This window comes from Hypanus sabinus, chromosome 2, assembly GCF_030144855.1.
Source record: "Hypanus sabinus isolate sHypSab1 chromosome 2, sHypSab1.hap1, whole genome shotgun sequence".
In the NCBI taxonomy this organism is placed as follows: Eukaryota; Metazoa; Chordata; class Chondrichthyes; order Myliobatiformes; family Dasyatidae; genus Hypanus; species Hypanus sabinus.
In genome coordinates, this window is record NC_082707.1 from 89,493,279 (window position 1) to 89,513,780 (window position 20,502).

At 41.8% G+C, this 20,502-nt stretch overlaps 2 protein-coding genes across 4 annotated transcripts in view; one reads left to right on the forward strand and one right to left on the reverse strand.

Moving 5' to 3' along the window:
- crocc2 (ciliary rootlet coiled-coil, rootletin family member 2) overlaps positions 1-9,452 on the forward strand; it is a 356,976-nt gene extending 347,524 nt beyond the window's left edge. For all 3 annotated transcript variants that reach the window (XM_059950227.1, XM_059950236.1, XM_059950243.1), the window contains 2 exons: positions 3,943-4,122; positions 5,630-9,452. In XM_059950227.1, coding sequence (XP_059806210.1) covers positions 3,943-4,122; positions 5,630-5,713 — 264 coding nt within the window. In that variant the 3' untranslated portion in view covers positions 5,714-9,452. The remainder of the gene's footprint in view (positions 1-3,942; positions 4,123-5,629) is intronic.
- LOC132381077 (uncharacterized) overlaps positions 1-20,502 on the reverse strand; it is a 244,472-nt gene that overhangs the window by 87,283 nt on the left and 136,687 nt on the right. The window lies entirely within an intron of this gene.

Sequence of the window (20,502 nt, forward strand, 5' to 3'; positions counted from 1 at the left end):
GATCCCAAAGCAAATAATTTGAGGGATCTTGACTGACAGCCGACAGTGTAGGGTGGCCAACCCTTCTGCAAAGTCAAAGTTGAGTTTATTGTGTTACGTATCCCGTAACTGGATAACTCACCAGCAAAGATAGAGAGGTCCGTTGGAGTCTGATGGCACTATTTTTGAACGTTTTTATTCATAAAGGGGGGCACAAAAGTAAGGTTAATACAAACATTCAGAACATATACATCGGCAAAACTCAATCTAAAGTGTGGGTATAGCAATAATCATCATTAAGAAATAATCTCGACTGTTGTCTAGGGGATAATATATTGTCCGTTGCAAATATAAAAGTCACTCAGAAGTCTGCAGGCTTCAGTCTTTTTGGGGAATCGCTGGGTTTCACGTGTTTCAGAGAAAGTGAGGAGAAACGACAAAACTTGCCCGGGTCTTTGACGAAGCAACTCCATTGAATCAGGGGAGCGTTGTTTCCCCGTTGTTAGTTCGAAGTCCTTCTCGGTATTATCAGCCACCCGCTCCCCAGGCAGAGAAGTTACGGAGCGCACGTGGCTTTTGACTGGCTTCCAGCTATCACGGGAGCGTTGAGCGATCGAGTCCTTCTGGTGCGTCTCTCTGGGGTACCGCCTCCTGCAGTCCCCTTTTATCTTGACTTGCAGAGTTGTAGATGTCCATCAAAGTAGGGTGATGCAATCCCCACCCCCACATTGCTCGAGGGTGTCCATATCTGTGGTAGCTGTCACGTAGCAGGGTCATGCCCTCAGCACAGGTGTCTCTAAGAGCCATGGCCAAAACCATTACATTGTCTCTCATTTGCCTGGGTCCGAGACCCGAATTAATAGTGCTCTTGCGATTCTCCGGAAGGAGGGGGCTGCTCCCGCCCCTTCGGCCCCTCAGAGCTGTGGTACATTTATAACAATTGTATGTGCAAGTATGTTTGTTGTACTGAGTTTAAGTATGTGTAAGCACGGGTGCAATTATAAGCTTACCTTCAGCAGTGTCACACTGAAACACAAGTCATACAAAATTCTACAAGGAGCAATTAGGAAAAGTATCAAGGTCTATTGTTGTGCAATGTGGTCTTTCCTGAACTGAGATAGTGATTGGGTTGCTGGTGCTGATGTCACCTGACCTATTTAATGTTTCAGACATTTTCAGATTTTATTTCAGAATTCCAGCATCTACAGTTGTTCTGATTAATCGGCCCCCAGGTAATACCCTCACCTCCTCAGATTCTGCTGCATGATTTCCGTCAGAAAGCAAATCACTGATGCATCCAAGGCTCTTGATTTGTGCATTGTTCCCTTCTCTGGGTCCTAATTCCTGCAGCAGAAGCACAGGCTGGCTGATGTAGCCATGGAGATCTGCAAATTAGGACTCAAAGGATTATCAAAGACTACAAAGTTTGCAAACTTTGTTGCAGTTCTAAAAAGCCTTTCCTCAGTCTTTGCAATTACCTTTCTATAAAACCCATGTGCTGCGAGCCTTCCACAGAGGCTGCAGTGTTCATTACAGGATTTGAGTGTTAAATCTTTGTCCCCATTACACTGCCACGTCTTTTTCCAACTTGGTTTCACTGGCACTGAGCAGCCATAGACACCCATGTTCCAAACTTATGTTAATATTGCTCTCAACAAGAAAATGATACATGGAAATGTTCAGCCTCCCTCTCCCACACCTTAACACCTTCAGGTAAAATGTGGGAGTTGGAATGTGGCTTTGTTTCCAGTTTGCCATTTCTAGCACTCATTGATCTCAAACCCTTCAAGGCACATGAATTTTAGTTTACACCCTGCCTTTGAATTTGATTTGTTCGTTTCTCAACTTAACTGCAAAATGGAACAAGTAGAAGTATTTGAGGCATTTCCTAAGTACTTGACGACATAAATTGATTAGAACTTGATCAGATTAGAATAGACGCTTTCTCAGCATCCGACATGAACCCACTTTGAAGATGGGTGAAAATCAATTAATGTGGATCACCTCTTGCTATTCTCTCCAGTCAGGACTAGGTTCAGTAAGATAAGCACCTTCCCACCTCAGTGGATGATTGCAAGGGTTATAGAGTCACAGGGGTGACTTGGTACTGCCAATCATTACAAAACTAGGAACACATTGCGCTTCTTTCCTCAGAATTTAATAGGACTCCATGGATATCAGGAGACTTCAGTGAGACTACAGTTTGCCAACTGTCGTCCAAAGATTGAGCTTCGACCAAGAGGTAGTACTTTCTCCTGCATTAAGCTGCTGCCGTACCCATTCATTCTGTGACTCCAGCTGACAACACTCCAGCTGTCAGTGAAAGCATAGTATGGATGTCGATAGGTCATACAGAGAGGGTGAGCTGAAGGGCCAGTTTTCATGTTGTCTTGCAATGACCTTATGCTTAAGTTTCCTCGGCAGAACTTCTTCCTAAGTGGCTCATGCACATAGAGCACTGCAGCACAGAAAGAGGCTTTCGGACAATCTAATCTGTGCCATCCTGGTCTTCTGCATAATCTCATCTACCTACACACAGACTGCAGCCCTCCATACCTCCCTCGTCCATGTACCTATCCAAGCTTCTCTTAAATGTTACGATGACCAACTGGTCATTTACAAATGTTTTATTGCAGACAACTAACATTGGGACCTTTGTGAAATCCTATTCCAGCAGCCTCACGCAGAAAGCTATTCCTCGATACCAAGCACAACCTAACCCGCACAGCCTCCTTGGAGTGTTCAGAGTGGCATGACGGGGCAGGTGGAGGAGTGTCATTGACAGGGGTCGTTGAAGCTTTAATAATATTGAGTTTCATTAATTGGAGATTTCATTGAGAAGGAAGAAATGGTTGAGGCAGAAGAAATAACAGGTACATAGTAGGAAAGGTTTAGAGGGATGTGGTCAAGTTGGGCAAATGGAATTCTAGGAATAACAGCGCATAGTTCTCTGAAGGTGGAGTCTCATGTAGATAGGGTGGTGAAGAAGGCTTTTGGAATGCTGGCCTTTATAAATCAGAGCATTGAGTACAGAAGTTGGGATGTAATTTTAAAATTGTACAAGGCATTGTAAGGCTAAATTTGGAATATTGTGCACAGTTCTGGTCACTGAATTATAGGAAAGATATCAATAAATTAGAGAGAGTGCAGAGACGATTTACTAGGATGTTACCTGGGTTTCAGCACTTAAGTTACAGAGAAAGGTTGAACAAGTTAGGTCTCTATTCATTGGAGCGTAGAAGGTTAAGGGGGGATTTGATCGAGGTATTTAAAATTTTGAGAGGAATAGATAGAGTTGACGTGAATAGGCTGTTTCCATTGAGAGTAGGGGAGATTCAAACGAGAGGACATGATTTGAGAGTTAGGGGGCAGAAGTTTAAGGGAAACACGAGGGGGTATTTCTTTACTCAGGGAGTGATAGCTGTGTGGAATGAGCTTCCTGTAGAAGTAGTAGAGGCCAGTTCAGTTGTGTCATTTAAGGTAAAATTGGATAGGTATATTTTAAGGAAAGGAGTGGAGGGTTATGGGCGGAGTGCGGGTAGGTGGGACTAGGTGAGATTAAGAGTTCGGCACAGACTAGGAGGGCCAAGATGGCCTATTTCCGTGCTGTGATTGTTATATGGTTATATGGTTAAATGGGACTAGTTAAGATGGGCAGTTTGGTCAGAATAGACAATGGGCTGAATGTTTCCATTTTGGATTACTCTCTGACTGAATAAGGAGAAACCAAAAACCAAACAAATCAGCATGCCAGCTGTGAATCCCCGGGAAAACCCCATCTTCTTCAGAGGAGCAGCCCACAGTGTCAATCAGGAATTGCTGGAATGGAGTGCAACACATATGGAGAGTAAGCAAATGAGGCTCTTCCTTCATAAAGTTGACAATGCTATAATTAGTCTTCATTTCAGCCAACAGTCCTGCATGTTTTTGCCACCGTTATTCTGTCAGACCCTTTTTTGACAGGGACTGACAGCTGAAATGGAGCAAAGCCGCAGCCAGAGACTAACGGAGCTGACTACCCGCCACCATCGGGAGCTGGAGAAGGAGACCAAGCGCCTGAGGATTGCTAATCAGCAGGCTGAGAGAGTACTGGAGGCCAAGGAACGAGCCCATAGAAAACGCGTGAAAGAACTTGAAGAACAGGTATATCTTTCCTATGCTTAGTTTACCTGGTCTACCAAGGACAATGACTGATAGTAAACCACAATATGTTATTTTCAAATTCTCACCTGTGAGAGATTAGAGAAATTGCCAGGTTTAAAATTGAGATAAAGCTAGGCAAGATAACACAGATGGGTATTTTTGTTGGTAAGTATAGTGATAGGAAACAGAGATTTTAGATAAGTAACATAGAATGAGATTAGAGTGTCACTAGAATGTGGACTGCTTTGTAATATGGTAAGCAATCCCAGCATTCCAAACATTCCCGAAACATCAAAAGAAAGTGGAGACTCTAGGAAAATGGAATTAATTTTGGGGAGAAGAAAATGAGCGAATATCAGATCCTGAAATTCAGAGCAGGGAAGACAATCTTCAGTACTAAGGTTAAAATGGATCTATGTCTCTGAAAATATGTCTGCTGCCATATTTCCTATTCATTCATTATACCAGCACAGCTAAATATTTAATTTTACTGTTCCAGGAATTGGCTGTCCTTACACTGAAATCTGCTGCCAATAAGGAAGCAATTAGCTTTCCCTTAAGTTCTGTGACTATGTAGAATATCTGCCACAGTAGGAATACTACGGTTGCCAAAGGTACCCCTGGGCTAGAAGAGGAGTATTGTGAATTATTCAACATTACCAGTTTGATTGCTATCCATACCCCATTATTATTACACTGTCTAATTATCATAAAGATTCACGATAAGCTGACAGTCACTGTGAAGCTTGTTCTGCCTTACTGCCTACATAAAAGGATAAGGTAGAAAGTGGCAGCAAGCATTAAGGAATAAGCCAAAAAAGTAGACGATGTTTGTAGCAAAAAGAATTCTGGAGATCTTTTTTGGGTCTACTGACTAGATGGGAAGAAATGAAGTTTACTGGTAAAAAAATTTGATTGAACAGTATTGAGTCTTGGTTAAAAACAGTCAGATTGAAGGGATGCCCTTGGGCCTAGCTGCCACTAACTGAAGAAACATAAATTTTCAATAGTTGTTCTGGTTTTGTATTTCACTGTTTATCTAATCCAGGAGATTGAATCAACATGAATTGATTCAAATTAAATTTTCTCCCCTCTTGTTGGGAAAGGGAGAGAGAGAGCCTGTGGTATGTTGAATTGTCAGGGTGAATGATCAATTTTTACTGTACTGCAGATCATGGTCTTTCTTGGGGGTTTTGCTTGGTGGGTGGAGGGTGCTGAATCCTTTTTTGTCAGGGAGGGGGGATGGTGTTGCTTTGCTGCTGCTTATGCATGGGAAGGGAGGAGTAGGAGGGCCTGGGGTTCTAACGTATTCACTGTCACTCATTCATTGAGGCTCTTTTCTGTTTTTGTGGATGTCTGCAAGGAACAAGAATTTCCAGTTGTATATTGTATACATTTCTCTGATATTAAGTGGAACTATTTGGACACGGATTCAATGAAAAGTATGTTCAACAGGCATTATTGACTGTTGCCTTAAGCCAACTAACCACTTGTTCTGCTTGTTTAGGTAGCTATCTTGCAGGAGCAGTTGGACCAAGAGATGAGGAAAAGACAAGTCTATATTTCACGAATGCTTAAATCAGGAAAGTAGCTGGGAAGCAAATCAAGTTCCATCCAATGGAAACTGGGGAATAATCTTGAATATTCAAGGCAAAGTCATTCAATGGATGAATGTTCAACTGAATGGTCACATTTATATGGCCCTCATCTTGAAAAAAACAGCTCTTGAAACCTTTTGCTTGAACTGCAAATCACAGAATATGTATAGGGCAGTTCCTCACACTGATTTGTGGGCAGAGTTCATAAGGTCTTTCTGACATCCTCTTTCTGATTGGACATCTGGCCTACAAAAACCAATGAGGATTCTGACCCCACAGCTACAGCAGACATTCCTGCGCCTTCTCACATCTAATTTCAATACTGTGAAAAGACTGATCTTTTGAATCTTCCACAGTGGGGAATCTCTGTGAAACCTTCCTAACAACCACTGACCTCAGTCTCTGTCGAGACAGAGTCTGTTTACATTCTTGACGTGGCATTTTCCAGCTGGTAACTGTATTCACTTGTCCTGTTTGCTCACTTAAGTATCCATAGCTCTGCTTCTGAAATTCAAAGACTAACATTCCCAGGGAAGTACATGAAACATTCTTAACCATTGCACAAGCCTTCTGTTTGCTACCATGCTCTTCTGGTTTCATGGATGAAGTTTCTCTCTGTGACCCAGAACAGTTCCATTGGACGCTACCTGACTGGACCAAGAGTCATGGGCTTCATTGAAATCATGGTGAGAAGTGGGCATTCTGCACCTTTAGCTGATGCTCTGCTAAACCCTAGAATCCCACAGCTCAGAGAGGAATGGTGGATCAGTGTGAAATCATAGACCCCTGTAATAACACCAGTCAAAAAGAAACACATTAGCCCTACCTTGTGATTACAAGTGTTCCTACATTGTACTGGGATAGCCTAGCAGGGAAGGAGACCCAAAGTTTGGCAAAATCTGCAGAGCTGTTCCTTGGCATAATGTTAACCTTGTTCCTGTTAGCTGGTGTTGAAATGACAGTATAATTTAAATTTTGCATTATAGATGAAAGTTCTATTGATTCCAACTGCTGGTCAGTCACTAACTTCAGGGCAAACAAAATCAGGTTCAGGTGCGAGCAACCCTGCCTTCCCCTTCCCTACTCCTCTGCTTCACTCTCTGCTCCCTCCATCAAATAGCTTAGCAACAGCAAGAGCAACTATAGAAGGCAAAATACAGTGTAAACTGGGTGATGACAGGTCAAAGCTGATTTTTCTTTCCATGTGCTTAATCTCAGGGCAGTTTTGCACATAGCTCATTTTACAATCTGTTCAACATCCAAAAGGCCAAGTGTTTATGTGTGTACAATTCACAGCAAAAGGGTACTGAGAATAGTCATTAGTGGCAACGTTACAGCCAGTAGGCACTGAACAGCACAGTTTCCTTCCCTGCACTGCTGAGGATCAGTAACTTACATGGAGCTTCTGTCTGTACTTAAATTGGCAGCCAGGATGGTGCAATACATCAGCTAGGGATAACACTCCAGAACTTTAGAACATAGAACAGTACTGCACAGTACACAGCCTACAGTGTTGTGACAACCTTTTAACATAATCCAAGATTAATTTAACCCTTCCATCCCACATTGCCCTCGATTCATCCTTCATCCATGTGCCTATAAGAGTCTCTGAAATGTCTCTAATTTACCTGCTTCTACCACCACCTCTGGCAGTGTGCTCCATGCACCTACCACACTCTGTGTAGAAAGAAACTCCCTCTGACGTCCTCTTCTACTTCCTTCCAATCCCCTTAAAATTATGTCCTCTCTCATTAGCCATTGTCCGCTTAGGAAAAACATACAGATTATTCACTCTATCTATGCCACTTATACATCTCTATCAATTACCTCTCACCTCCTTCATTCCAAAGAGGAGCCTCTAGGCTTGCTCATTCTTTCCTCATAAGACATGCTCTTTGATCCAGGCAGTATCCTGCTTAATCTCCTCTGCACCCTCTCTAAACTTCTAAACCTTTCCTCTAATGAGATGACCAGAACTGAACTTTACCATGGGAGTTAAGGAATGAACCGCATTAATTGTAAATAATGCTGCAAATGCACAGCTGGACATCCAGCATCCATGGGGATAGAAACAGAGTTAGTGTTTCAGGTAGAGCACCATATTCTCTAAGAATTCACTTGAGAAACCCTCAATCAAAGACCTGACAATTAAGCCATATTAATCCAAGAATGGATTCTAACATCAAACTGTACATTGACAATGGAGGGCTATTTAGAAGATGTCATGTCATATTCCCTAGTAAAATACAGGAAAAAATAAATCAGTTGTTAACAGATAACATTGAATTGATTCTTCAGTCTAAACAAAAAAAAAAATCACATCCAATAGCCACAACCATGTGATCCAACAATCACATCCATGCTAGCAATGTTAAAACAGATTGATGGTTATCATCCAAGATAAGGGTTTCATGTTTCCACACGTCTAGTTGGTGTGGTTCTCCATTGTTAAGTATGCAAGGTTTTTACTTTCCTTGATATCTACCACTGTGTTGCATTTAATAGTTATCTCTGACCATGTTAGTGTCATTGCATCTTTATTTCCTCCTGGAACAAAGAGCTGTTAAAGTTGAAATCCAGCATTGCCTAATCATGATATCTGATTTTACATACAAATTGCTGGAGGAATTCTATGGAGAGGAATAAAGAGTCAACTTTTCGGGCTAAGACCCTTCCTCTCTATAGATGCTGCCTGACCTGCTGAGTTCCTCTAGCATTTTATGTGTGTCATTCTGGATTTCCAGCATCTGCTGAAAGTCTTGTGTTTTTGGACTTAGCTCTTCCCACTCTTTCCAACCTCGCTCTTAATGAAAGCAGTCCTAGTGCCAATGTACCACAAATGATGCTAGATCTCCATCAAGGTCCCACTAAGCTGTCTTGTAGAACTGGAGTCATTCCTTGATGAAGTGACAGTCCAATTTGGCCTAATTAACTAGCCAATCTGTCAGTTCATTGCCGGACATTGCTTTTGATGCATGAACTCCCTAGAACCTTTAACTCTATGCAACAAAATGGGGGTGGATATTTGCATACTGAAAAACAAAAGGTTCAAATTATGTATGCAGTATACAACTCTTGAGATTCTTCTTCTCCAGAGAGCCATGAAACAAAGAGAAGCCATGGAAGTCAATTCAAAGAGATAGAGCAAATCCACACCCTCACACAAATGACAATCAACTCTACCCCCTCAGAATGCAATGAGACCATCGGTTCCTAAATCCACCTCCCCCCGCACAAAACAACGAGCATTGAACCCCCCAGACCCCCTACCCCCACACAAAAAAGGAGGAAAAATATGTAATTATATCAATACAACCGAAGGAGAACTAATATCTATGCTCAACCCTTTATCCACCCTTCCCATAAAATGCTGTCAATATTTTAAAATCAGCTGCTCCACTGAGAGAAACAAGAACTTTTATTCATTTTTGTTATTTTTACTGGTGATGTTTTAGATCCATGCTGACCAATTGTATCGGTGTGTATGTTTGATAGACTGAGTGGCTACTATCCGGTCAGGATTTGTGTTTGATAGCTTGATTTAGTATTGTGTTTCACACTTCAATTATATATAGGTTAAAACATGCACCCAGCTATAATTCTAGTAACCAAGCAAATTCAACAAGAATTCATGTGATATCTTTGTATAGTTTTGTAAAGTGATTATAATTATTTTTTTTAAATCAATAAAACTGGTTGTAATGTGGTTTTAATCAAATGTGTCTGAGTTATTCTGTATGTAATCTTCTCATATATGGGCTGCAGTACTGAATTACTGAGCGTGCATTTAACTATTGGCCTAGCTTAGCTAATTGCATGTTGATTGACCATGACATTTATGTTAGCCAAAGTATTCATTGAACTCTCTTTTGAAATCTTGTTCTGAATCCGCTTCCACCACCCTTCCTGGCACCATGTTCCAGATCATAAATAAATTGTCCTCAATTCCAATTTCTTTTCCCAATTATCTGCAAATAGATTTTGTTTTCCTCCATCCAGTGAAAACATTTGTGCAGTTAAGTTTCACCAAAAAAAAAACCTGTTGGCTGCTTCTGTTGTCATGAAACATTAAATTTAAGAATTTGAAGACGGAAGGATTTTTGAATTCAATAAATCATGTAATCATTTTAAGTTATGGCAATGATCAATTACACAGGAAAGAAAATATCAATGTCCTATTTTCCATTTCCTTTATAACTGTGCAAAATGCACATGACATAATGCTGCCTGGTGAATATCAGCTGTCTACTTAATCATGGGGTGAATCACAAGGAAGCCTCACCTGATATTATTAAACAAGGGTCACCGCAGAGAAATTGAGATTATAACCCCAATAGACTTCTCACTTAGCCTGCCAATTGTGAATGCCCCAGCTAAGATAGCTAAACTCAGTGGTCCCAAGAATATAAATCATTTGGTGTAGGCTCTCCCCACTTAGCTACAGGAGCAACTTAGTTTGCTCACTTAGAAAAGATTTATATAGTTCAAAAACATCTATACCGCTCTGAATTTGGGTCCAGGAGAAACCTTGCAAAAATAAGTAAAATGCAAAGTCCCAGATCTAACTAACTTCTTGTTTTGCTGCTATGCTTCTGCACAGCTGTTGTGAGAGTGGTGAACGTAGAGTGCTGCGTGATTTCAACAGCAAGCTCTTGCCACAGCTGTCAATCCCATGTGCCCAAGGGAAGGCATGATTACAACATTGGCTCAATTCACTGCGAGAATTCCGAGAATGAAAGGCTCCTTGTTTTTGGGAAGCTTATGTCTGAAGCCAGGAATTCCTTTTGCACACCCTTGTTGCTCTGAAGTTCTTGCTGTTGATACAACAACTAGTTGTGGATTGTAAACTAGGGAAGTGCAATAGCCAATCAACTTCCTGCACTGATTTCAGGTTAACCTGTTAAACCGCCGCCCTGCAGCTCCTCAACCAAACACAGGTTGTGGGCCACAACTTCGTAGAGCTTATATTGTTAAGGAAATACCTGTCCTCCTTGCTTTGCACTGCAAACATATTTTTGTTGGACCTTGTCATCTGCGGATTGATGGTAGCCACAATCTGTTTCAGAATGGAAAGGAATCAGCGCAATTAATTATAACATTGGTTATATTGAATATGTGTATCAACATTTCTGGGACTTCACAGCAAGTGCTGTTACAAATGAAGAGGTGGTTTCCATTTCTCTGTTCTTAGAGAGGCTTGAAATAATAGAGTAATTAGGCATTAACAGCTGTAGCTGGTAAAACTGCCAAAGATTAGTTAATCGGAGCATTGGGTATGAACTAGGGTCATCAAAGATTGGATGCAATCTATATTATTACACAAAAAGCAAGATGGATTCAAATTGGCAAAGTATACATAACATGATAAATTGGAACAAACACAACAGCTTAAAGAATGCTGGTAAAAAGTGTGGGTGCTTGGATGGTGGAAAAGTTCATGGTTCAACAATCCAGTGTTTTTAGTTAAATAATCTCACTTACCTGCCTCCATAATTCCAAAAAAAATGTTTTCTTCATCCCTTTAAATTGTCTATTGCACTCATCTTACGTGGTGACCATCCCTCAGGATAATTCCCACTTGGATGAATTTGTTGCAGGACTCTTCTCATCTAAAACTTCGCTACTTTATCTTAAAACTGGAGTCCCTCATTAAAGCCGCCTATTATTGTCACCTTTATGGCCTTCTGAATTTCAACAAAATCCATTCGCATTCTACGGCAGCATATGAAAATCTCCCACTACTTCCTACACCCAATAATAGTCAACACTGAGATTACACACAAAAATCTCAATACTGTTTATAAAATACTTTAAACAGCAATCTCTCACAGGTAACAGTAGAACAGCACCCAAAGTAGCCTGGGGTAAACATAGACTTGAAAGTCGGCACAGTTTTAGTAGCTTATTCTCATCATCCACTTTCTTTCTCAGTTATTTTGGTCATCATTTCCTAGCTTCTGTGATTATTGCCACTACTAACCTCCGCAATATTGTATTCCTTTTCTGTCAATTTGATGCCATCTCTTTTTGCCACAGATAGATTATTCTCTTATAGTATTGTTATTTCTCAATGGATTACATATTTTTAAGATTTAGCAAATATTTTTGTTAGTGGTAGCTTTACTATCTTGCCTTTTAATCTATTTTCCTGGTCAATTCCTCCATAATCCTACTTTTAACTTAAGACACCATCTTCAGAATGGAGTTGTTTTCTTTTCACATGCTCAGTAAAATTCTGTCATGTTATGATTACTCTTTCCAAAAGATACTTTACACGATGTCTGTAAGCAACGCCGTCCCATTATGTATGACTTGTTCTTGTTTGCCTCCACATAGTTCCAAGAAAGGGTACCAAATATGTTCTCTAGACACATTAGCAGGACTACCTAGTTCTAATGAAGGGTCTGAAACTTTAGCTTTCCTTCTCCAGCAATGGTAACTGATCTGGAGAGTTTGCTGTTTTAATTTCAGATTTTCACATCTGTAGTTTTCTTTTGTTTATTTTCATTTAATCCTTGGCATCCTAGGCTCAAACCTCCACTATCACAAGATTAGGTCAGAGTTTTGAGATTGGGAGTAGATTTACTCCTGAGAGCCCCGGGCTTAGACCTTTGCTTTTTCATTTTATTTAAAATGTCCTGTGTTTGGACCCAGGTTTAGTCCCAAATGTCCTGGGTTCAGACTTGAGAAATTCTAGCAAGACCAGAATGTACTGGGTCTGGATCTAAGTTTAAACCAAAGAGTTCTGAGCTCAGACACAATAAGTCCCAGGCTTAGTTCAGTATTTCCTGTTTGAGATTTGGGCATCTACAGTTGTTTGAATTTCTCAGTCCTCTCTTTTTGCCTCACACATTTTGTTTTCAAAAACTTGAGAATGAATGTTGTTTTTTTTGAATATTTCAGAGCTTTTCTCACATAACATGCTCAGAACAGAGCAAGACATTCAGCCCACACAACACACACAAAATGCTGGTGGAACACAGCAGGCCAGGCAGCATCTATAGGGAGAAGCACTGTCGACGTTTCGGGCTGAGACCCTTCGTCAGGACTAACTGAAAGGAAAGATACTAAGAGATTTGAAAGTAGTGGGGGGAGGGGGAAATGCGAAAGGATAGGAGAAGACCGGAGGGGGTGGGATGAAGCTAAAAGCTGGAAAGGTGATTGGTGAAAGTGATACAGAGCTGGAGAAGGGAAAGGATCATGGGACGGGAAGCCTCGGGAGAAAGAAAGGGAGGGGGGAGCACCAGGGGGAGATGGAGAACAGGCAGAGTGATGGGCAGAGAGAGAGAAAAAAGAACAAATGACTAAATATGTCAGGGTTGGGGTAAGAAGGGGAGGAGGGGCACTAACAGAAGTTAGCAAAGTCAATGTTCATGCCATCAGGTTGGAGGCTACCCAGCCGGTATATAAGGTGTTGTTCCTCCAACCTGAGCTTAGATTCATTTTGACAGTAGAGGAGGCCATGGATAGACATATCAGAATGGGAATGGGACGTGGAATTAAAATGTGTGGCCACTGGGAGATCCTGCTTTCTCTGGCGGACCGAGCATAGGTGTTCAGCGAAACGGCCTCCCATTGGGTCTCACCAATACATAAAAGGCCACACCGGGAGCACCGGACGCAGTATACCACACCAGCCGACTCACAGGTGAAGTGTTGTCTCACCTGGAAGGACTGTCTGGGGCCCTGAATGGTGGTGAGGGAGGAAGTGTAAGGGCAGGTGTAGCACTTGTTCCGCTTACAATGATATGTGCCAGGAGGGAAATCAGTGGGAAGGAATGGGGGGGACGAGTGGACAAGGGAGTCATGTAGGGAGCCATCACTGCAGAAAGCAGAAAGGGGGGGGGGAGGGAAAGATGTGCTTGGTGGTGGGATCCCATTGGAGGCATTCAGTCCATGTCACTGTTTGTATTTATATGTGGCTCTACCAGGCTTTATAATCAAACCCTCTCATCATATCTTTCTGCTCTGTGATTCATCAGTGTGTTTGTTGAAATTCTCCTTGAATGAACAAGCAGTATTCATGTTAATTACTCCCAGTGGTAGTGAAATAAAGTAGTATATGGAACATGGGAAATTAGAAACTTGTGTCACTGTGCTAGCTAGGGTTGTGGTATTGTGACCAACATCTTTCACAGATGCCAGAATATTGTACAATATTGCAGATTCAAAATAGCAACATGAGATTACCTTTTAATTTGGCCTTTGGAACTAATGGCAACCTTGCGATTTCTGAAATGGGACTTGATAAATAAACAAAGTATTAATTGAATTGGACAATTAGGTTAAACTGAAGTAGTAAAATTGAATGGGTGGCAGAGTGGAGATAAGTCACTACCAAAGGAGGTGAAAGGCACTCCTTCCCTCCGCCTTTGCTTGCAGGGCTTCTTTGGGCAAGGTATCGCCTCCTGATCAGATTCAAGTGAAGCAGGCGATAGATGATTGTATGAACAGCTAGTGCAGATCACAAGTCCTGGCTGTGCAATCACTGACGCCAGGCAGATAATCTCTAAAGAGTATTGATAATGGCTGGGTTCACCTGTCTTGTAAAGACACTGCCCAGAAGAAGGTAACAGCAAACCACTTCTGAAGAAAAAATTTGCCAAGGACAATCATAGTCCAAGACCATGATCGCCCATGTAACATGTGACATGCTATATGACGATGATGAATGATCTTCCGTGTGATAGACCCTTAAGGTGTTGGTTAACAAATTACTAGTTATTTTGGTGTTATTGATCATTAAAACAAATACTACATAACTGGTCTATTTCCCTCAAATTGCTTAACCCAGAGCAGCCTAAGAATAGTATCTAGGCTAATTAATGTCAAGTTTTATAAAAGGCAAAACTCTAGGTGTAAGAGCTGAGTTTTTCATTCTCATGTGTAATGTAAAATTTTCTTGTGTTACGATCGGCATTCGCCACTCTGCTCCAGCAAATTTAGAAGTTGAGGTGAAGCACATATTTACTAAGTCTGTGAAAAGATCTTGTAAGTCAATGGTTAACACTTTCTGATGGAACTAGAGTTGCCAGTGTCTGGTTTTTCTTGAAGAGCTCTTGACTTAAAGATTAATCTCCTACAAAAAACTGTTAGAAAGTTTATTGCATCGACAAATGTCAGCGTGAAACTGCATCGCCCAGAAAATGGATGCAGAAAATAAGTCTGTTCAACTTCTGGTGCAGCATATCAACTTAATATTGTCTGCTCATTCAAAGGGTTTCACCTCCAATATCACTAGCTGCTCCTCAGCAGTTGACACTCAGAACAAGTCCCAACTTGTGATTGCCTCTTGACATTTAATATCGGCCTCGTCTTTAAACCCAGATTATGCTGACTGTATCAGCATTATTCAATGAACCTAAGGGCCCGTTTCCATGCTGTATAACTCAATGAGTGTGCGTATGCCCTAAAAGGAAGTCTCACACAGGGTCTGCAGCAGGTGCTGGAGGTCATTATGCTTGCCAAAAGACATCACAAAGGAGAGTGTGGACTCTGCAGATTTCCAAGGCCGGATACATGTTGAGGGGTAGTGCTGGGGCGGGTGGATGGAAGAACCAGGGGCTAGGGGACAATGAGATATGAGTAGGAGGAGATAGCCCATCAGGATCAGACTACCTAAGTAAGTTCAACAACCTCATAGTCATTGCCAAACTATAACTCATTAACTATATAACCTCTCACTCTGACTGGGACAATTCCAGTGGATAGAAAAGTTTGGAAAATCGTGAATAATTATCTATTCACCAGCACCCTTACAATTCCAGAGTACAAGGATCTGACCAGGAACTGGTTGGGTTCTGGCACCCTAGAGTTCACCAGCACATCATCTTTTCTAATATTAATTACCTTTAGTTTATCACTCCTATTCAAACCTTGTTCCTCACAACTTGCAAAGAACTATTTCTTGCTTTCTACAGATCATTTTAATAACTATTTCTTTTTTCCCATTTGCTCATTGGGCTACTATCTCCAAAGAGCTTCTGTTTACCTACATGAATGCTATCCTTTTCTTGCTTATAGAAACTGTTCAGTATTCTGTGTTAACTTTGCTACTTTGCTGTCATGATTTAACTTCTTCCCCTTTATTCACAAACAAAAGAAAGCCTGCAGGTGCTGGAAAGCAAAGTAATGCACATGAAATGCTGGAGGAATTCAGCAGGCCAGGCAGAATCTGTGGGAAAAGGGTGAAAGGGAGCATCTACAGAAAAGAGCAAACAGTCGATGTTTTGGGCCAATACCCTTCGTCAGGACTGGGAAAAGAGACGAGAATTCAGAGAATGAAGATGGGGGGAGGGGAGGATGAAGTACAATATGGCAGGTGATAGGTGAAACTATCACCTATAAAGGAGGGGTTTCCTCTCTTTCAGCTCATTTTCTTACCTGCCCATCAACTCCCTCTGATGCTCCTTCCCCTTTCCTTTGTCCATGGCCTTCTGACCTCCCCTGTCAGAGTTTCCCTTCTCCAGTCCTTTCACCAATTGACTTCCTAGCTCTTTACTTCACCCCCCCCCCCCCCAATGCCCCCTCACTGGTTTCATCTATCATCTTCTACCTTGTGCTTCTTCTTCTCCTCACCAGACCTTCTCAGTCTGATTTCTCATTCCTTTTCCCAGTCCTGATGAAGGGTTTCAGCCCAAAATGTCAACTATGTTCTCTTCTCCGCAGATGCAACCCGGCCAGCTGAGTTCCTCCAGCATTTTGTGTGTATTACTTCCTTTATTCAATTCATTTGGTTATCATTTTGTTTGTGGCCTTAACTTTCCGAGCCCTCGGGTTTGCTATATTTTATTGGGAATATTTTAAGCCTTTTACTTTAATCTGAAGTTATTTGTGCAATGTAAAACAATCATCCACCTGTCATTTTTTTTTGCAACATTGCCCTCAATATTTCCCATTCCTTTTGTTCCGTCTTTATGCTCAATTCATGCTGCCACTTGCTCTCTCCTTCTCTCAGGTGATTCTTTTCATTCTTGCTGTGCATTTTAACATTTACTGATTCCACATTCAAGCTTCCAAGTCCATAGGTCCCTGAAACTGACTGCAAAAGTTGTTAGAGTGGTAAACAGGGTGTGTGGCATGCTTTGCCTTTATTAGTCAAAGCATTGAGTTAAAGAGCCAAGAAGTTATGTTGCAGCTTTATGAAACTATGATTAGGTGAATCTGAAGTATTGCATTCAGCTCTGATGACCCTGTTACAGGAAAGATGTGAAGAAGATGCAGAAGATGTTTACCAGAATGCTCCTTGGATTAGAGGGTGTGTGTTCTGAGGATAAATTGGACAGGCTGGGGTTGTTTGTCTAAAGTGATGGAGGCTAAGGGGAAATCTGATAAAAGTTTATAAAATTATAGAGACATGGACAGACAACCATCATCTTTTTCACAGGTTGAAATATCTGAGACCAGAGGACATGCTTTTAAGGTGAGAGGGGAGTTGAGCAGGGCAGGTTTTTTATAGACAGTGATGTGTGCCTTAGAATACGCAACCAGCGATACAGCGATGAAGACCGATACATTAAACGGATTTAAGAGGTTTTTAGTTGGCAGATGGATATGCAAGGAATGGAGAGATAGGGACCATGTGCAGACAGTGGGCCAAAGGGCTTATCCTGTTCTCTGTTCTATATTCTCCCTTAAAAGTGTTCTGAGTGCTTGATTTCACCTATCCTTAATCAGGCTGCTGCTCGTAACCCCATTCTTCCCCATTACTTGCACTGTTGCCCCCTCCATCCATTCCATTTATGCCCATTTTGCCTCCAGGCCTCTGCATTGTGATGGGTAGCTGGTGCAGAGCGTGCAGCAGAATCAGAACACCATAAGAGCTGCCAGGATATTGAAAGCCTTTTATTGCAACATTTTTTTGGATCTGAGCTTCACCAGCATTTAATGGCTGTCCCCAGTTGCCCTCGAGATGGTGACGGTGAGCAAATTTCCTGAACTCTGCGGTCATTCTCTTTATGATATTCACAATGTGCTGCCGGCGGAGGAACTCCTGGGATTTCAACCCAACAACTGCGAAGGACTGGCAATATATTTCCAAGTCATGATGACATGGAGGCAAAACAACTGTGTCTGCTATGTTTGTGGTGCTGGGAAGCTGAGTGACAATAATACACAGGAGAGATGGAGAGGTGAGGAAGAAACATGCAGCTGCTTATTTTCCTTGTAAGTCTTCTACCCAGAATGTCCTCTTAGTATGTAAACACACAGGGAACCTTGACAGCAACCATAAGGGTCAAAATATACATGAATACATATCTCTCCCCACTTGTTTTTAAAGTTTCTCCCCTTTCCCCTACACCGAACAGCTTCTGATCTATTAACATTCAATTGAGTAATCATCAAATTCAACCAACTATTTTTTTCTCTAAACTAGGGAAAGAGGGTACTCTCAAGTGTAACCAAGGGGATAATTCTGCCCCATGTGCTGAGGATTAGTCATTAAAATAGAGATTCAATCTGTCTGGAGGCCATCTGTTCCTGTGAGGGTACCAGTGACCTGTGGATGATGCCAAAGTCGTTTTATCTCCTGGTGGTGTACACTATGTATAGATCTTGGCTTCTGTACTGCATTGTCAGTACAGGGTACCTCAGAAAGCATGTGGGATGGGGAAGTGCTGGCTATATCATTTGAAATTAACATAGTTCTGGAGTAATCTCAGAATCCTGTCCCGTTTTTACTGGGTAAGGATTGGTCAGTTTGCGTTGGTCTTCAGTAGCCTCAGAAGTGGGCAACAGCTGGCCAACATGCCTTCTCCAGATGTTGTGATTGCTAGTTTCCACTGTGTGTGACACAGAACCAGTTTGTGCCACCACCAATGCAAGTATGCAAATTCCAGGCAAGTACTCCCTACCCTGCTGTGAAACTTCTGTACTTTGCTTTGGCGCATCTCTCTACTTGGGTTTTCTGTTCATTTAGCCCAATCTGTTTTGTGTTCTGCGGTCAAAGCAGGTTAAGTCAGTGTGAAGCTGCCTTTTCATCAGTGCAGTGGCTGGAGCCATTTTGGTGGTGGCATGAGGTATGTTGCAGAATATCATCAAAAATGTGCTAAGACACTGGTTGATGGATCCACTTCCCAATTAAGTCTTCAGTGCTTGTTTCGTTGCTTGTATGAATCATTCTGCAAGGCCACTAGTGAATAAATGGTTTGGTGCTGACTCGATGTGCTGAATACCTTTTACTTCTATAAATGCTTTGAACTCTTCAGACAGGAGTTGTGGGACATTGTCACTTACAAGCAGTTGAAGAAACCCAAAACACCGGAAGATGGAGTGTAGTTCCTCAATGCACTTTAAAGATGTAGTGCTCTTCATGATGGCAACCTTGGGCCAATTACTGGATATGTCCACTGTGACCATCTACATGTCCTGCAAAATCTATAATATGTGAATCCTCTGCCATGGTACTTCAAGCCATTTCCATGATTGCAAAGGAGCAAGATGAGGAACATTTCTCACTCAATGTGGGAATGCTTTGGCCTTCTTGTCAATCCTGGCCACGAAAAGTAGATGCATGCAATTACCTTGATGTGAACTACGCCACAGTGTCCTGCATGTAGCTCAACAAGCACTTGTTTTCTTAATGGTGGAGGAATGACAACACAGTAGCCCCATAGTAAACATCCTGCTTGGACTGTGAGCTCCTTTCATTGAACCTAGTGAGGTTTCAGTTCTATGGTTGGCCCTTCTTTCCATTCATAAGTTACTATGTCCACCACTTTAGATAGAACAGGAATAGTACGTATGAGCTTCTGGACCTGCGTCGCAATTATCGGAGCTGTAGGTACTAACTGAGAGTAAAAGATTTCTTTTGGGATGGCTCTGGTGCTGTAACAGCTAAGGAAAATCTAGACATTTCATCAGCATTTGAATGGTGCTCAGAACTCCTGCAGTTTATATCATACTGGAGTGCAGATAGTACCAGACCCAACATTGAATTTGACTAGGGAAGGAAAGCCTGCATGTGGGAAAAAAAATGATGTCAAGGGCGATGATCTGTCAGTAGTGTAAAAGGGCAACCAAATAGGAATTGGTGGAATTTTTTATCTCCAAAGATAATTGCGAGTGTTTCCTGCTCAACCTAAGCATTGTGGCTTTTCTACCTTGCTTAATGTCCTTGACACAGAAACGATTGAACACTCCTCACTGATGGCATGATGTGTGAGATAACTGCCCCCCCATACAATAGGCTGATGAGTTGCAGGCCAACTGTATGGGCAATGACAGGTATAAGTGTGTGAGTGTTTTGGATTGTGACAAAGATGTTCTGGCCTTTTTAAAAGCCTCTTCACAGTGATCTGTCCACTGCCAGTGTGTTGATTTCTTTAAAAGCTCATGAAGTGGTTTCAGCATGTTAGCTCCATTAGGAACAAACTTTTCATCGTATGTTAGTACTGCTAAGAAAGATCTTAATTGGCTTACTTTCTGTGGTGTTGGAGCTTCCATGATTGCCTTCACTTTTGATGGTGCCTTGTGAAGCCCTGAGTTGTCGATCATATGGCCCAAATATTCAGTCGAAGGTTGAAGGACCACACACTTGTTCTTCTGGAACCTCAGCCCATAATCCTTGAGTCTTCATATTTCTGTTAATGTTCCTGCTCATTTTTCCCAATAGTGAGTAAGTCATCCAAATACCATTGCACCCCATCAACCCACTCGGGATCCATCGTTCACTGAAAAAGTGCGGGCGCTGAGGTGATGCCAAACAGAAGCTTTTGGTTCCTGAGCATTCCTTTGTGAGTCACTATGATCAACAGTTCCTGTGACTCTGACTCCACATGCA